At 40.1% G+C, this 18,477-nt stretch overlaps 1 protein-coding gene across 1 annotated transcript; it reads left to right on the top strand.

Annotated features, from left to right (window-relative positions):
• Positions 1-1,413: 1,413 nt before the first annotated feature.
• On the top strand, positions 1,414-13,941 carry LOC308089934 (T-complex protein 1 subunit zeta). Its single transcript, XM_080434904.1, has 13 exons — positions 1,414-1,658; positions 2,478-2,541; positions 3,902-4,036; positions 4,664-4,837; positions 5,549-5,652; positions 5,868-6,138; positions 6,950-7,032; positions 8,344-8,440; positions 8,757-8,904; positions 10,566-10,699; positions 11,508-11,610; positions 13,248-13,320; positions 13,564-13,941. The coding sequence occupies exons 1-13, from the start codon at positions 1,522-1,524 to the stop codon at positions 13,634-13,636; spliced, it is 1,596 nt and encodes a 531-aa protein (XP_080291030.1). The 5' UTR covers positions 1,414-1,521; the 3' UTR covers positions 13,637-13,941.
• The last annotated feature ends 4,536 nt before the right edge of the window (positions 13,942-18,477 follow it).

Here is an 18,477-nt window from a genome sequence, read left to right as displayed (position 1 = left end):
TCCAAAAATATTTTGAGTGTTTATTGCCCGTTACATCAGAGGGCATTTGAGTAATGTGCAGGGAAGCAAATCTATTTCAAAGACCACGGGATTGAGTGATTGACAAACACTTGAACCAGACGAATGGGGCAGACTAGCAGTGTTGCCAGATTTTACGAGACAAATAAGTAACCAGGTCTAGGAAAAGAAGCCCAAAAGAAGCAACATGAGCACTTTATCGGCTATTTGAAAATAGCCAATCTACAAGCTCACAACGCATCACTTGTAGATCTGCTATTTTTATTAAAACTCTTGAAATAAGATGTTCCTTTCCTTTCCTTTTAACAGGACGTTCATGAAAGTCCTTGCGGGCTTGTTTCCAATGAGGGCCTGTGAGCAATTAGGGGTTAAGAGTCTTGCTCAGGGAATATTTGAAACCTTTCACACCCTAATCTGGTACAGGGCTCCCTGGCACAAAACATTTTCATGAAAGTATTTGAGAACCACTGGTTAAAATGATGTTACAATTATGAAGCAAGCCTAAAGTGCAAGTAGTACACTTTAGAAACAAGCCCCCAAAAAAAAAACATAACTCACAACTACCAATTTTTACAAGCAACTTTCAGAAAAATAAGCCCAAAGTCGCTTATAATAAGCCGACATGGCAACGCTCGCTGAAAGCGTGGTTTCTATTTACTACTCACTGCTCTGATCCGGTCTCATTTCCATACCCACATGAATGCAACGTTTCCGTATCCGTGCTAGACCCCAGACCGGATCAACAAATTGCAACGTGAATTGATGTCAGACATACAGACTAGACGCCACACAGGCAACCAGTGTTGCCATGTCCGCTTGTTATAAGCGAATTTGTTAATCTTTCCCCAATATCTTTTTTTTATCTACAAGCAGCAATTGGCGTCGCGATGCGTCGCGTTGTGTGATTGATTGATTGATTGATGTACTTAGTTTATTTAGTAAGACATGAGAAAAACAGTACATGGAAGTACACATTCACAATACAAGGTCTACTAAACTGGAAGACTCATTAAAGCACTGAGCTTGTTTAAGATGAGATCCCCATGCACACAAATCATGATGAAAAATGATGTGCCAAATAGATCAAATTATCAAATAGCCAATGTGTATATAGGTTTAAAGTGCTCAAATGCTGTTATTTTTTAATGCTATGTTGATGAATTGAATACATTTAATCATAGGACCACAATGGAAACAAGTCCCCAGGCCTTTTTTTGTGTTATCCTTTTAGCTCAAATGTCTGACTGTACTACCTCGTTACATTTCTGTCTAATAAAGTATTCAATCAATCAATGTGTGGCGCTTCTTTTTGGGCTTGTTTTCATGGACCAGGTTGCTTATTTCCCTCTTAATATCTGGCAACACTGTTTGGAACCACCACATGCTGGAGCCTTCTGGAAGCCGACACCCCTCTTCCTCCTCCAGCACTGCAGGCCGAGCAGTGATACTACCGTCCGGCGACACTCTCTATTCTTTCTCTTCGCTGGCTGTGCTGCAGACGCCATGTCCGCTATAAAAGCTCTGAACCCGAAAGCGGAGGTGGCCCGGGCCCAGGCCGCCCTGGCCGTCAACATCAGCGCCGCCCGCGGACTGCAAGATGTGCTGAAGAGCAACCTGGGACCCAAAGGAACCATGAAGATGTGAGTCCTTTGTTGACCACGCGCGCTAAGCTAGCCAGCTAACGGTACCCCATGTAGCCCTGAGAAGAACATGCTAAGCTAACTAGCTAACCGTGATGGGAACATGCTAAGCTAATTAGCTAACGGTCCCCGTGTTGGGCAATGAGAACATGCTAAGCTAACTGGCTAACCGTACTGAGAACACGCTAAGCTAACGGTAGCGATGAGAACATGTTAAGTCACGAGAGCATGCTAAGCTAACGGCAGCTACGTACTAGAAAATAGGAGAACATAGGAAGTGTATATCGTAGTCATTGTTTCTGATATCACAATGCTGTGTTTATATGCAGTGTTTACATAAGCGGACGGTCGTGATTAACCGGCGTTCTAACGTAATGAAGCCTGTCGTGGCTAAACTGTTTCTCCAGGCTGCACATGTCCTGTTGATCCGTCTGACAGGCGGCTAGCATCAGCAGCAGCCGGTTGCGCATGATTGATAACGGATAAACGCAGACACATTAGTGAATCTATAACATGCACTAAATTATTATGGGACCTTGCCAGCGACTTGATTTTAATCAAGCTAAAAATGGCGTGTAGTTTTGTCTTTGAACAATGTTAAGCCGACTCAACAAGCCGACTTAACATTGTTGAGATTTGAGTTATTAGTATGATGGCTAATAATAAGTATGTAATATGTGTGTGCGCTATCCATACATTTTCCCATTGACATTTGCTTGAAGAATGATGCATTATGTAAAATCCTACTTGTAAAAGGTGACGTTAACAATATCATTTTCGTTACCTAATCCATCCCTTGTCTCTTGGTCCACCCTGAAGGCTTGTTTCTGGTGCAGGGGACATAAAGTTGACCAAAGATGGCAATGTCTTGTTACACGAGATGGTAAGACACCTCTTTTTTTTCTTCTTTTTTTTAAATAGTATTTAAGCATTTTGTCCTTATTTTACTTTCTAGGTATGTTGAATATTGAATGGGTCCATCAATAGCCAGCCACACCCCATCTTTGTGCATCTTTGATTTGGGTGTGATGACAGGATATTTTCCATTTGTACTTGATACAAGTAAGACACGCGAACAAGGGAAGCGAACGCAAAAAAATATATAATAATAATGAAACAAAATTATTAAAGAAAAAGTAGCAATAAAAATAAAATAAAACATTTCTGTGCTAAAAAGAGCATCTTAGAAAAATACAAATTCACAAAAAAAAACTTTGAATGTTTTTGAACAATTCAACAAAGTGTTTGAAGTGCCTGTTTCACCCACTTCCGGGGGGCGGAGCCAAAATCTGAGACAGAAGTATTTGTTCGTAGACCCCCACTTAGGGGGGGTAGAAGTTTCGGAGCGATTCGGGCACTTTTCATTTAACATGGGGTTTCAATGGGGAGCTTTTAGGAGCCTTCTCCGGGGCGTGGCTTCCGGGGGAAGGGGCGGGCTTAAACGCAACCTTGACAGGTGTGTTCAGTTTTCAAAGACCTTTCATTTGATGTATGGTACGTACGTCTATATTGGACATTTACTTGGCTGCACACAGGCAGTGCACACAATAGTGCACGCAGAGACACAGAGACACACCCACAACCCGAGCACGGTTTCATAGTAAGCTCCACTTGCGCGGAGGCGCGCCACCTTCCGCTGCGTTCGCAAATATCAAATCATTATTTACGTGCACGATATGTACCTAATAGAATAGGTGAACATATTGAGTTTGATTATTTAATATTTTTCCATTGGCGCCATGGAACCATTTTGCAATCTTAAGTATTGCTAACAATGAATACCCATTCACAAACGTGCTTGAGAATGCATTGATATTCATGTGTTTACTATACATTTTTACATGTTGCACAGAGAACACCCGTGGATGCTAATGTGGCTCTCCCTGGTCTATTATGTCTGTGCTACAACAACTCTGCTCTGTACCTCTGCATTAGGAGAGCTGTCTTCTCTCCTACATGTATTCAACAGAGCAGTACAACTTTTGAATGATTATGAGAAAATCATAATAAAATAATTTACCAAGCCCAATTTACTAATGTCGTTGTGTGTCGTAATGCTGTTTTGATCGATTTCACACTTGTAAATCGCTCTGGATAAGGGCGTCTGCTAAAAGCCTAAATTGAGAATTGTCTTGGCTTCAAAACAAGTGTTGGATGAACTCAAATTTGTATGTTCATTTTTTTAATGGGGGGGGGGGGGGCACAGAGCATTTTCACACATTACTGTCCATTTTCCTTCTCAGCAAATCCAGCATCCCACGGCATCGCTCATCGCTAAAGTTGCCACAGCGCAAGATGACATCACAGGAGACGGGACCACCTCAAACGTTCTCATCATTGGTGAACTCCTGAAACAGGCTGACCTCTACGTGTCAGAGGTGAGAGGGCTTCCCTCTGCTTATTAGACAAATATATCATAATTCACTGTATTTAACCTGCCTCTTTCATGGATCATTTGCTTGAATTAGTTGACATTGTTCCCATGTTCTTTTTTTTTTTTTTACCTAGGCTTGTTTATCTTGACCACAATGTTAAAAATTGGACAGCTCTACAGGCTCAGAAAACATTGTGAGCTTGAAGATTTGTCATTTTCACCACTTTTTAAATGTTTATGTATTTTGGATTTTTTTCTTTTCATTAAACAAAAAAAAAAGATATTTACTCGCAACCCATAAAATGTGTCCATGACCCACTATTGGGGAAATACTGGTTTAGACTGATATGTTTTTGGTTTACCTACAATATTTACCTTTTTTTAATGTTTAAATATATAGAAAGGGAAACCTAAATGTTTTTTGTCTATATGTTTTATATACTTTACATATTCCAGCACTGCATTTTATATCTATCATGTCTATTATATTGGAGAATTCATTATATTGCCTATCCCTAGTAGAGGGCGCATAAAGATTGTACAATGCCCGGATACTGATCCTAGCAGCTAATACAATAGTCAAAGAGACGACAGACAACACATTCTCATCTGTTGCCATGCCAACACACAGGGTGTCCACCCCAGAATCATCGCAGAGGGTTTCGAGGCTGCAAAGGGAAAAGCCCTTGCGGTCCTGGAGGAGCTGAAGGTGACCAGGGAGATGGACAGGGAGACCCTCATCCAAGTAGCACAGACCTCCCTCAGAACCAAGGTTCACGCAGAGCTGGCAGACCTCCTCACTGAGGTGAGAAACACAAGTGGGGAACTGGATGTTGGAGCACATATACAGGGATCCCGAGTATTAAGTAGTTGAGCCTTGGCCTCTGGGTTAAGGAGCTGATAAATGACAGCTGGTGCAGCCTGCTGACAGAGGAGGGCCATTTTCCAACTAAGTCGATTAATGCAATTTATTTAATCACAAGGTGGCCGTTTTATCTCCACACGGTGAGAGTTACATTGACACTGAGGATTTCAGAGTTAAATTAACAGGATTTTACTATGCATCTTGAACATTGAATACCCATTCATAAACATGTGCTTTAGAAGAATGAATTGACATTCATGTTTCTACCGTACCACACATTTTTGCATGTTGCACAGAGAACACCCACGGATGCTAATGTGGCTCTCCCTGGCCTATTAATGTCTGTGCTACAACAACTCTGCTCTGTACCTCTGCATTAAGAGAGCTGCCTTCTCCTCTACATGTATTCAACAGAGCAGTACAACTTCTGAATAATTATGATGAATGAATTTTGAACAATCGTAATTCTACACAGTAAAATCGTAATTATGATTTGGACAATCGTAATTCTACACAGTAAAATCGTTAGTCCGGGTCAATTTGTCTCAATTTCTTCACCAACACTTGAGGATTTTATCGTGCACCTACCTGTAGCACTATTCCTGTGTCAGTCATATTCATCTAGATGTTTGTGTTGTGTATTGTTTGTAGGCTGTTGTAGACGCTGTGCTGGCCATTGCCAAACCCAACGAGCCCATCGACCTGTTCATGGTGGAGATCATGGATATGAAGCACAAGACAGAAAGTGACACACAGTGAGTCTTAAAATGAAATTACACTTTTTTTGTAAAGAACATTTTCCATTTCTTATATTACATTTTATATTATCATTGCTTTCAGCACTTTATGTTTATAAAACATGCTAGTATAAACATTAAGATTATTTTAATTGTACCTTTTTTTTTGTTTTAAGTCTTAAGCACATGCCCTTGAAGGAATTAATTTCTTGACACCCTCGCTCTCCCATCAGGCTGATCAGAGGTCTGGTTTTGGACCACGGCGCCAGACACCCAGACATGAAGAAGAGGGTGGAGGATGCCTACATACTGACATGTAATGTCTCCCTGGAGTACGAGAAGACAGAGGTCAACTCTGGCTTCTTTTACAAGAGCGCAGACGAGAGGGAGAAGTTGGTCGCTGCAGAGAGGAAGTTCATTGAGGACCGTGTGAAGAAAATTATCGCCCTGAAGAACGCCGTTTGTCCTGACGATGAGAAGTCCTTTGTCGTCATCAACCAGAAGGTAAGGCTGTAGGTGACTACACATGGTCAGCAGCTCACATGCCGTTTGGTTCTTTACACCAAATAAAATGTGGATGTGATTGAGTGAGTTTAGAGCTGGGCAATATTATTAATTCTCAAATATTATGGATATATTTTAATGAACAATGTTACTCTTAATTTGATGTATAAAAAAAAAATATATATATATATATATATATATATATATATATATATATATATATAGAGAGAGATAATTGTTAAACGGATCAAAGGAAAATTGTTACCATGTCATCTATTCTTTCTGTCTAAGTGTTATTTCAATAAATAAAGACATAGTGAATGAAAGGAAGCGGCAACCGCACACTCAAATACAGCAAATATCCAAGTTTTCGGACCGAGAAATGCTTTCATTTGAAGGGGTTTCGAGCCACATTGTTTGAGAAGTTGATGAACTTGAAGAGATCATATTTAGTAGTAAGTTATTGAGTTTATAGACATTTTTGATGTTGGTATTTACCGGTATTTCTATTCTTCCTAAGTGGTGCAATAGGTACAGCGGTTGTCTTTTGCACAGAGAACACCCAGGGATGTTAATGTGGCTCTTTCTGGTCTCTAAAGTCTGTGCTACAGCAACTCTGCTCTGTACCTCTGCATTAGGAGAGCTTTCTTCTCTCCTACATGTATTCAACAGAGCAGTACAAACATTATATCCCTTGTGTAATAGGACATTATGGATATTGTTCATGTGATTCATGACTGAATCACATGATGTATCTGTACTTTTTTTTTATTATTACAGTATGCATTTATATTTTCTCTTTTTGTTTTAGGGTATTGACCCATACTCCTTGGATGCCATGGCGAAGGAGGGCATCGTAGCTCTGCGCAGAGCCAAGAGGAGGAACATGGAGCGGTAAGGAGGGCAAACAACACATCCATGGGCTGGAATGGTTTTTTTAAATTATATAATCATCACCACAGCCAATCGTTGTTTTTCTGACTTCAGAAATTGCTGTCAGAGTAGCGATGCAACAAAATGAGATGTTCATTAAAACCTGGTGATGAGAAAGGGAGGAAGCTTTTATCTCAAAGAGAGAGGCTAGGAACCGCTAAAAAGACATAATTAGATTCATGCTCCCTTGGTGGCATTAATGTTTTCCTTTTAGCCACCCTTGACATGGGTCTTGGAAAGGGATGGACAGTCCTCTTAGAAGTTTTATCTGCCTGTACAGAAGGCTATGGTGGTTTTCTTTTACCCTGTGAAGACTATAATGGAACTGCATGCTACCGTAAAAAGTAATGCATTCTGGTGGCTCAGCCAGCTAATATTCAACATCGTGGGTTCCATTCTGGATCATTACCTGTGTTACACCTTCATCCCTTCTCTCTACGTCTGTCTGGTCATTATTCAGTGTCCCGCGGTAAACCAGGGGTTCTCAAACCTTTTTATGCCACGACCCCATTTTATGGTGGAAATCTTAAAGGAGTTGTTCACCCAAAAAATGACTTATTTTCTATCAATTGCACACCATATGAAGCCTTGAATCCATGGATTCTTTTTTGTTTTTGTCGCATTCCTAAGCTAATAATTTGATTCCCGTCTCCTATCGGCTAATGTATCCGGTAGGAGACACAAAGTAGATTATTTGTGTCTCCTACCGGAAATACACAGTCATCAAATTATTGTCTTAGGAATGCCACAAAAACAAAAATAAATCCATGAAATCAAGGCTTCATGGGGTGTGTAATTGATAGAAAATAAGTAATTTTTTGGGTGAACTCCTCCTTTAAGGCGACCCCACACTTTATTTATAGTCGAAATTAAGAATATCTTAAAATAAAAGCATAATTGTCGGCCGTATATATATTTTTTTTATTATGAAATTAAAGCAGTGAATCCTACAGATGTGTAAGCCTATCTTATCAATGAAATGTATAAATAATATTGTGTCAGAGCGCCGCAGCCCCAACACCGCCGCAACCCATAATTTGAGAACCGCTGACTTAAACCCTGTATACTTTTTGATCGCTCAGAGGTCTATACGTGATGTAGATCGTCTATTTTTGCTATGTTATGAGCTTTTATATCTGATATCTTCGCTGAATGTTTGCCCCAGAATAGGGACACTATGGTTCAAGTGGTTGTTCTTTATTCTTAATAAAAAGATCAGATTGTGTTGTACTCGAGACTCACGTTATGTTTTGCTGTGTCATTGGCTTCTAGACTCACCCTGGCTTGTGGTGGTATTGCTCTAAACTCATTGGATGACATGACCCCAGAATGCTTGGGACACGCTGGGCTGGTCTACGAACACACACTGGTGAGGAGTTGTCCTTTTCAGTGTCATTCAAGTTTGACTAATATATCATTTACAGGAGAAAACTATTTTTTTAAAAAATTTCTGATCACAGAATCAGAAATCCTTTATTGGCCATGTAGGTTTTAGGGCTGTGTCGGTATTGGGGATGTGCTATCAACTGGTTTTCATAGACAAACGGAAACAAAAATGGTAGCATGTGCATCTTTTAGATAATTGTATCTACTAAAGCATTAATTAAAATGTGTGAAAAAGTCTGATGTGCAATCCAGTTGCATTCATTGTTAATGGGAGTGAACTGTCCTGGTCTGTTCCACAGGGAGAGGAGAAGTACACGTTCATCGAAAAGTGCGGGAACCCTCGCTCTGTGACGCTGTTGGTGAAGGGACCCAACGCGCACACCCTAACACAGATCAAAGATGCCGTCAGGGACGGCCTGCGGGCAGTCAAGAATGCCATTGAAGACGGTAAGAGACTGCAGACACAGAGGCCGTACTGGCTATGGAACATGTAATGAGTCTGCGTGATGTGTTGGATTATATTAATTTGTATTGGATTATATTAATATGTATAGGCCTATCTAAAAATGGGGTATTGTTTGCTACTACTGAATAATCATGTTTGCAGTACCGCAGAATTTTGGGAGGTAATTTTCTATATAGGTAATGTCAACTAATTCCATTAGACTGAATTTCAGAAATTGTTTGCTTAATATGGACGCTGGGATATATATGCAACTCGTACAATGTCATTGGCTCATGACGATGGCTATCAAGTGTCCTTTGTAGTTTGTCTTATGGCTGGAGCATGGTAAAATTTACTTTCATCTGCTGGAAATGGCACCATTCATTGTTGAATGAAAAGGTAGTGCATGCACAACCAAGTGTGCAAGACAAACAATAGTTCACATAAAAGAAAAAATAAGCTCAGATATTTTATTGCGTGTCAACGTTTCGATCAAGAGATCTTCATCAGGAATTTTGCTAATGAATACCCAACACATTGCATGCCAGAGATTAATCTCATAATGTACTCACCAGTGCCAAAGTTTTATTTGTTTTTTTCACGTCGCCATAGACCTTGTTAAAATCCTTAAGATTGAGCTCTGCACTGTTTGTAAACATCGCCCAGATCTCCCTGCGTCTACCAGTCCAAACCACGTGTCAAACGGACCTCCATTTTTGTAGTTAGAACGGTTTATGTTAAACAGTGATATGCGAGGAGAAAAAACTACAAGGAGAAAATTGAGTTTCAGTGTGCGCTTTAGAATGGGGGCCGACGGGATCGGCAAAACGGGATCCTGAAATAATTCCGCTTCCGGTGGTGTTACAATGAAATGTGCCGTACTAAAAATTTAACTTTTTGAAAAAACACTTCGCGTAGATCTACGCGATTGGCACGTGGCGGCTTTAAATAGGTTCGCGTAGATCTACGCGATTGGCACTCAATGTGTTAACATGTGCTTTAGAGGAATGAATTGACATTCATGTGTTTACCATACATTTTTACATGTTGCACAGAGAACACCCGCGGATGCTAATGTAGCTCTCCCTGGTCTAATGTGCTACAACAACTCTGCTCTGTACCTCTGCATTAGGAGAGCTGTCTTCTCTCCTACATGTATTCAACAGAGCAGTACAACGTTTTTATAATCATGATTAAAAAATCCTGATCTCTTGATCGAAACCTTGACACACAATAAAAGCCGATCAAGGACATATTAAGCCCAATCAAATTATTCTTTGCTTGTTTTACTCGATTACCCACAACTTGTAGCAGCAAGGCAGAACTGTGTTGCTTTAGCTAAAATGTCTGCATTTATGGAGACAAAATTACTCTCCTCCACCTTCACTTATGAAATAAAATAAAGTCCAACTAGCATGTCAGGGTAACCAACTAGCCAGTCACATGGTAACTGATACTTTTAGCCAAACACAATTTCAGGCAGAGAATAGAATTCTGAACATCTTTAGATTTTGAACTGGTCCATGGAGGCTCTGGAAGAATAACAAAATGCATAATAATCCTTAAAGGTTTGCATCTGAAAAAACACTAAGACTAAAATTTTAAATTACCTCTCCATTTTCTGTCTGGTTTATCGCTCTGTGTTCCTTGTCTCTCTCCCCAGGTTGTGTAGTGCCAGGAGGAGGTGCTTTTGAGGTGGCAGTAGCAGATGCTCTGGTGAAACACAAGCCTAAGGTGAAGGGCAGGGCCCAGCTCGGTGTCCAGGCTTTTGCTGATGCTCTCCTGATCATTCCTAAGGTGAGCTGCCACCATCCATTCCTGGAAGAACATTTTTTTTTTCTATTGCTTTTTATGTCCCTGCTCACATGATTTTCCGGTGTTATCTGTGTTAGTTTTCTTTTTTATAATTCAATTAAAAACAGTAATGTATTTTTCTTTGGTATAAAACATATATATATTTTTTTACATTTTGTGTGGCCACCCATGTTCTTGTAAGCGTAATATCAATAGTTTAGTCGAATGACGGCCGGTACAATTATTATTAAAGTAAAAGTGACTGTCTGTGCCATGCTTCAGTCTGCAGAGCAGACAGCAGAGCAGAGTGAGTCATAGCTATGTTGTATTTCCCTTACAACGGTAGAAGAGTGGGGGGGGCTCCAATTGACTTGTAAACAGCTTAATTTAACTCAATACAAGCTTATACTTCCATGAGTAGGAGTGCTTATTTGTTTCCCAACAACCTATTTCCTGTTTGCCTGGATCACTGCCAGGTGTGTCGAGTAGGACACCTACTGGTTGAGTGCTATTTATTATTTATATATAATGGATGAATTAATGAAGTAATTATTAGTAGGCTATGTGCTTGCACATCTGGTGGTGTTGAGCACCGGATTCATTTATTAACTGGTGGGAAAATTATATTGTGGCAAGCCTAATTGAGATTTGAGCTGATATTGATTGATTGATTACTTTATTAACAAAGGTTATGCTTAAAGAATAACAAATGGATATATATTAGATTATATAGGAAGTTTGTTCTTTATTGTGTTTCATGCTCTCATAGGCTGATCTATTTCTCCTCCATGTCCTCTCCTCCCTGTTGCAGGTGCTGGCCCAGAACTCTGGCTACGACCCGATGGAGACCCTGGTCAAGCTGCAGACTGAATACAAAGAGTCAGGGCAGCTTGTGGGAGTTGACCTCAACACAGGTCAGCAGCACACTGCGTTGTCCTCACTAACCCCCGGCCTTTGCATGTCACAAAACTGATGCTGTGTACACACAGTAGCGACAATAAAGCTACAAAATGGTCACGAGTGGCCAGCTACATTGCTGTTGAGTCGCCATAGAAGTGTTGCTCAAGCAAGCTGTGTAAATGAAAAGGGTAGAGTTAAATACCACAAGGAACTGGTTAACACATTACCTGCCAAACACGAGTATAACGGTAGTTGAAAAATACACCCCTTTACTGCCAACGAGTATAACCGTTGTTCAAAAAATATATATATATATTATTATTTTTATTTATTTATTTTTGTCTTTTTTTTTTCAATTTATCCACACAGAACCAGAGATATCACGATCCAAAGATTTCTAGCTCCATTCACTCCTTGGTTAACTTCTTACTTTAAAATCCTGTATCTCGGCTCCTGTGTAATTATTTTTTTACCATGGCAGTGGGGGAAGAAAAAAAAAAAAAAAACCTCTGGCATTGAATGTGTTAACAGCAAGAAATCGTTTTTCTTACATTTACAGCAGGAAATGTGGGGAGAGCGAAGGAGTGGAAATGTTAAAAGAAAATTATTTCTCAACACGATGCTTCACTGCATCATTGGAGCGCTGAAAAAAGTTGAGCCAGCTCAACTTCGACTTGTGGCGCGTCACACAGCGACAAATGTTTTAAAAAGAGAACTTATTTTCTATCAATTGCACACCCCATGAAGCCTTGAATTCATGGAGATTGTTTTGGCTGCATTCCTGAGCCAATAATTTGATGACCGGGTGTATTTCCGGTAGGAGACTCAAAGAGACTCCTTTGAGTCTCCTACCGGAAACATTAGCATCTTTCCGCCGGTCATCAAATAATTGGCTCAGGAATGTGACAAAACAAAAACATGTCCATGAATGCAATGCTTCATGGGGTGTGTAATTGATAGAAAATAAGTAATTTTTTTGGGGTGAACTACTCCTTAAGTCAGATTGTAGCTCAGTGGTGTACCCACTGTAGAGGCAGGACAGGCGGCCTGCCCAAATAAGATCTCGCCTCCCCTAGAAAACCCAAATAACCCGAAAAGATGTAGCGTGCTTAATGTCCTCAAAGTCACGCATCCAACAAGCTCTCTGAGCAGATTGGACCTTCCGTTGCAGAGAAAATGGCCAAAACATCTTGAACGGCCACTTTCGCCGGTTTTCGATTGAGTTGAAATGTCTTTTTTGGGGGTAATAGTGGGGGTGCAAAAAAGAAATCTCGCCTGCCCTAAATGTAATTCCTGGGGACGCCACTGTTGCTAGCTTCAGTTGAAAATGGCGTGCTTTGTTGCTGCTGTGACTGCAGCATCAGACGAGTAGGGCCTAGTGCATTCAGATTTTTTAAATATTTTTTTACTTCATTACTGTGTTCAAAACCCCGGACTGGTAATGCTAGACTGTTTTCTTATAGTTTATCATAAACTAGGTTTAGGTTCAAACTTGCTTTATTATGTAATGTCTTTAAATTTTACAACTACATACTGTTACCTTAATCTTTTATGGCTATGATGCTAGCCTTTATTTCTGTTAAAGCACTGTGTAATAGTCTTGTACAAGTACTACACAAATCATGTTGATTGTAATGTTTGATCTTTCCAGGGGAGCCCATGGTGGCAGGAGATGCAGGTGTATGGGACAACTACAGTGTCAAGAAACAGCTCCTCCATTCAAGGTGAGATTATCCCCACCTTCAGGATACAGGAGAGATTGAATATCCCATACTTTATTTCTGACATTCTTGTGACCACTTTAAGCCTGGCTATTTTGGGTACGTCATAGGCAAACATTTACAAAATATTTCTAAAGGCAACAAAAGCATATTGCGTTGTGAGCTTGTAGATCTGCTATCTTCACTATTCGTCATACAAATTATAATTTCTGTAATCTCTCTTCCTGTCCATTTATCTCTCCGCAGCACGGTAATCGCTAGCAACATCCTCCTGGTGGACGAGATCATGAGAGCTGGCATGTCGTCTCTCAAAGGTTAATTTCAGCTGACATCGCTGCAGCCACGTCACGCCCACAGGAGATTGTTGTTTGACCTGATGGGGGACGATCAAAGCGCTCCCTGCTCGCGTCACGCTGAAGCTCTCGCACCCCCTCCCAGTCAGATGGACAGCCTTTAAATGTTATGGCACCCATCGCAACATGTTTCAGATAACCATTGTTAGTTCGCCCTGTTCATGGATTTGTCATTGTTCCTCTGAAATAATTGGGTCTATATTTATGTTTTTGTTAAGCACTGAAATTAGCAGCTGAACTTTTGTTTCTACCCATTAAAGGTTTTCTTGGCTCTTGACACAATTGTCTTTTTTTTGTCAGTGTTAGTCAGCTATTGCTGACCAAAATGATACATTTAAGGGGATCTTATCTGAAATGTTAAATAGTAAGGGTGTCCTCTATGATGTGGCCCAAGTTCTAGAGCTGGTGGAACATTTAAGGGGATTCCTTTGGGTTCAAACTTCTCTTTTTCTTTTTGGTGAAGAATCATGTCAGCTATTAGGTGATGCACCAGGTTAACATTAGTTAACCTTTTACATATACATACTTTGTATACATACATTCCATCTCGCTATAGCCCTCTGAAAGTATAAAATGGTGGGACCCATGAGGATCTGTGTTTACACTTTCAGAGATTTTGCTGTTTATTCAGACAGCTATGATGACCACATTAAATGTTAATTTTAGAGATTTTGCTGTTTATTCAGACAGCTATGATAACTACATTAAAATGTTAATTTCAATAATCATGGTTGATTTTTATCATAAAGATTGCTCTGGAAATAATTGACACTGAGAAAATTATAACAATAGATTGCAGTCATCTTTATTCAAAGAATCTGTGGTCAAAATAACAGGTGTTACACTCCACATTGTTAGTAATATGTAATGTTTGACAAAATGGCATAATTTGAGATAAATCTAACAAAGTAGATGTCTACATTTTCAAATTTATTGTGGCTATATGGAATACATCACAAAGTACCTCGTGAGTTTTCACAAAAGATCTGGTTGTATATGTACCATTTTCTGTGCTCAACACCCTCATATGAGATAATCAGTCCTCAAGTGGTTATTTGCCACTTTGTTGCCATTTTCTAACCATGTATGGTAGTGAAATATGAGTTAATACTTATAGCTAGACCTACAATATTTATGTGTTATTTTATAACTGTTCACAATGTTAATATATGTTCTTGGAAATAGACAAGTACTTTAAATTTACTTACTTAGGATTGGCCAAATACGTCACAGATATATGATCATTTCTGGATATTTTCTTTTTTCAGAATACATTTAAACAAAATATAATTTAATTTAAATTATATTCTTGAGATAAACACAGAGTGCTAGTGGGAGGAAATAACTGCATGCATTTCGTTTTCTGCTTTCTTTTCAATTTCCCTATATTTTACATCATATTTGGACCTTGATTTTTCTGTTGCATTAAAATGTAAACATATTCTACACAACTCAGCACACTACTTTGAAAGACAAATGCCTGCCAAAGAGTTAACGGACATGCACAACACTTTAAAGCCCTAGCCTGCTACTCCGTTGCATAATGGTGTTCATCAAAGTATACATCAGGGTTCGCCTTCTGTAGGCAGCTGGATGGCGCCAGAGGCACAGCCACATGTACGAGTAAGCCGCACAGAGCGGATGACAACGGTGCCAACTTCCTCCATGTACATGACTGGCAGCCATTCCTCGGAGGTGGACTGGCAGCAGGGCATCTGGGCCTAAAAGTAGGAAGAGAGAGAGACACAGGAGGCATGGGTGAAAAACGACTATATATTAAATGATATTTGATATCATAATCATGTCACACTGTATCATCAATCATATATAATATAAATCATACAATTTTCAATATAATATTTTATCTCTACCTGTGAAGAGTTGTTGGTATTGAGAGTGTGTGATGGGCAGCCCAGGTGGTTCTCTTCCAGCAGAGGGTTGCAGGGTGCACACTGGACCACGGTGAAGCTCTCGGGATACATCATCCAGTTGTCCCAGCCCAGATCTGGCACATACATGATGGATAGGACATTACATACGGGTACTTGTTAACAAGTACACACACACACACACACACACACACACACACACACACACACACACACACACACACACACACACACACACACACACACACACACACACACACGCGCACACACACACACACACACACTCCTCTCACCTACACACACACGCACACACACACACACATTCTCTCTCTCGCTCTCTCTCTCTCTCACTCACACACACATACACACACACACGCACGCACACACACACACACACACACACACACACACACACGCACGCACGCTCGCTCTCTCTCACACACACACGCACACGCACACGCACACGCACACACCACTGTTTTATACCTTTCAGGGAGATCTGTGAAGACATCTGACAGCACTTGAAGCCATTGCTATGGCCATCGCCAGGTGTCACAGTTAAGCCAGAGGCTGAAAAAAACAGGTTGTACAGAGTTTTATGAGTCATGTCAAGTTCATTATAATGAAATAAATGATGGTTGAATCGTGTTGTATTTGACCTACCTCTCTCATCCTGGGTTCTTTGAGTCATGGCGTTGAGTCTTGGCCACTGGTCTCTCTTCAGCCAACCAGCAGGCAGGCGTGGCTCAGTCGGCAGGTGTAGAGCATCCAGGAGGTCCTTCCTTATAGACTGCAATGAGTCCTGACACCTGCAGATTACCAATAGCATTGTATTACAATAAAAACAAATATATTTATTAAACTTCCACCCAAGGTGATGTTTCGAGCATCTAGTTCTTCATCAGACTCAAGTTCTCTCAAACATTCTTCAACAATCTCTGGAATCATTTTTGCAGAGTCTTGTGCAGTGATTGATTGTGTTGTTCATTATTGTGTGGACCGCCATGTTACAGCCCTAGTCATCACTTGTTAAATACCAGGTCACTCCAAAATCTCCCTCTGTGCCTTAAAAGGCCTCAGCAAGCACATATGAACACAACATTTACCATAGGCTTTATAATACACAGCAGTAACAGCAACTGTTCTTCAACAGCAGTAATTAATTGGTCTCAGATGCATATTTACAGTACATGTAAATTAGATAAAGAATGGACATTATAAAACCACTCACACAAAATGTTACAGACTTTTGTGTCAAGAGAATTTGTCACTCACTCATACAGGTACAACCAGTGAAATGGTGTGGTATGTTCCACAAGACTGGACTAACAACAATACATTATACAAGATAATAAAGGTAATACTGGCTTGTAATGACTTTTTTTTAAGAGAAATAAGATAAGAAAAAATAAGGTTAAAAGGTACAGGTAAGACACACACTAACCCTCTTTATGATATGATTGTATGATACTAACCTGTTGTTAACAACATCAGGATGTACAGTGGATGTTGCAGTTTCTCCTCCAGAAGTGTTCAGGACAAATGTCATCCCTGGTGAAGAGCCCAGAAGGACTCCCATGACAAAGACTGCGATGGACATGTTGAATCTGAACAACAACGCAACTACTTTCAATACAGATGTGTGTGGTGGCGGGATGGCGACAGGTTGATGCTTCTGTCCTGGTTGGAGGAGGAGATAATGATGACTAGACAAGGATTCTGCCGTAGATTGTTTATATGAGCCTGGGAACCTGCATATTTAAGGATGCTGTAGTAGCTCTTGTTTGTAGGAGCCTGGGAACCTGCCTTTTTTATCTTCCTTTGGCCTTGACATATTAAACATTGTTGTCTCGTTCACCCAGATGTGTGAAACAGAGGGGGATCTACGAGAGAGAGAGAGAGAGAGAGAGAGAGAGAGAGAGAGAGAGAGAGAGAGAGAGAGAGAGAAATCAAGAGCAAAGACTGGGCAAACAATAAAGAATAAACAGGCAAGATGGTGTTTGTGGCCATATTACAACACAGCATGCAAAATATATATAGTTACAACACAGGAGTTTAGTGAAATGGTTTTGTCTCAGCCTAAATCTCTGCGCAGTTAGCAAAAAATTGTTAATTTCAATTGAATTACGGTAATAATACAGAATGGTGTATTTGTATCAGTTCATCAAATGAAGAGACACTGATGGACTACAAACACTAGGACAGGGGTTCCTAAACCTTTTCATACCAAGGACCCCTAAATAGCCATAGCCTCTGACTGTGGGCCCCTTATTTTATAGGGAAATAGCTTTTTGAACATTTTAGATTTGTTTGTTAATGTTTTTCAATGACATGACCAAAATAGGGATGTCAGGTTTATTTACTTATTATTTTATTATTTTAATTCATTTTTTCATCTTCCTTCCTTTCTAATTGGCCCACCATCTGCACTAGCGATCACGTGGTGGTTTCTGGCTCCCCATACAATTCCAAAATGCTGGCATGACATAAAAGACACTAATCAACACTGATAACTAAAGAGAATAATATTGGTCTGTAGTCTATGCTTGTTGTCATTCAAGGACAGGAGGAAGACAGGAATCTAAAACCAAGCAATGATGACCACTAAATGACCTGTCCGCCCTTACATTACTTCACACATATCTAGACTCATCTCCTTCCTGGCTCCCAAGCTGTGGAATGACTTGCCTCCCACTCCCCATTTTCCACCAGTCTGAAAACACACATCTTTCAGAGTTCACTCACTCTACCTCGCCCGCTAGCACTCCTTATTTCCTATACCCCTTCTTTCCGCCTATTTTTTGATTTTTGCGTGTTATGGTGGTTACTTGTTCACGTATGGGCTAACATAGTGGGTTTTTAACTACTGATGTATGAGTACATCTTTTTAGATTGTTGAAAGCATTACTTAATTTTGT

Source organism: Gymnoscopelus braueri, assembly GCF_963280865.1.
Source record: "Gymnoscopelus braueri genome assembly, chromosome: 8".
NCBI classification, from domain to species: Eukaryota; Metazoa; Chordata; class Actinopteri; order Myctophiformes; family Myctophidae; genus Gymnoscopelus; species Gymnoscopelus braueri.
This window is presented reverse-complemented; position numbering and strand designations above follow the sequence as displayed.

What these genes read in the sequence shown, in the direction of transcription:
- LOC308089934 (XM_080434904.1), top strand. Translation starts at nt 1,522, where the DNA reads ATGTCCGCTATAAAAGCTCTGAACCCGAAAGCGGAGGTGGCCCGGGCC. An exon ending in ATGTCTTGTTACACGAGATG is followed by an intron (nt 2,542 to 3,901) that starts GTAAGACACCTC and finishes TTTCCTTCTCAG; the next exon opens with CAAATCCAGCATCCCACGGC. An exon ending in CTGACCTCTACGTGTCAGAG is followed by an intron (nt 4,037 to 4,663) that starts GTGAGAGGGCTT and finishes GCCAACACACAG; the next exon opens with GGTGTCCACCCCAGAATCAT.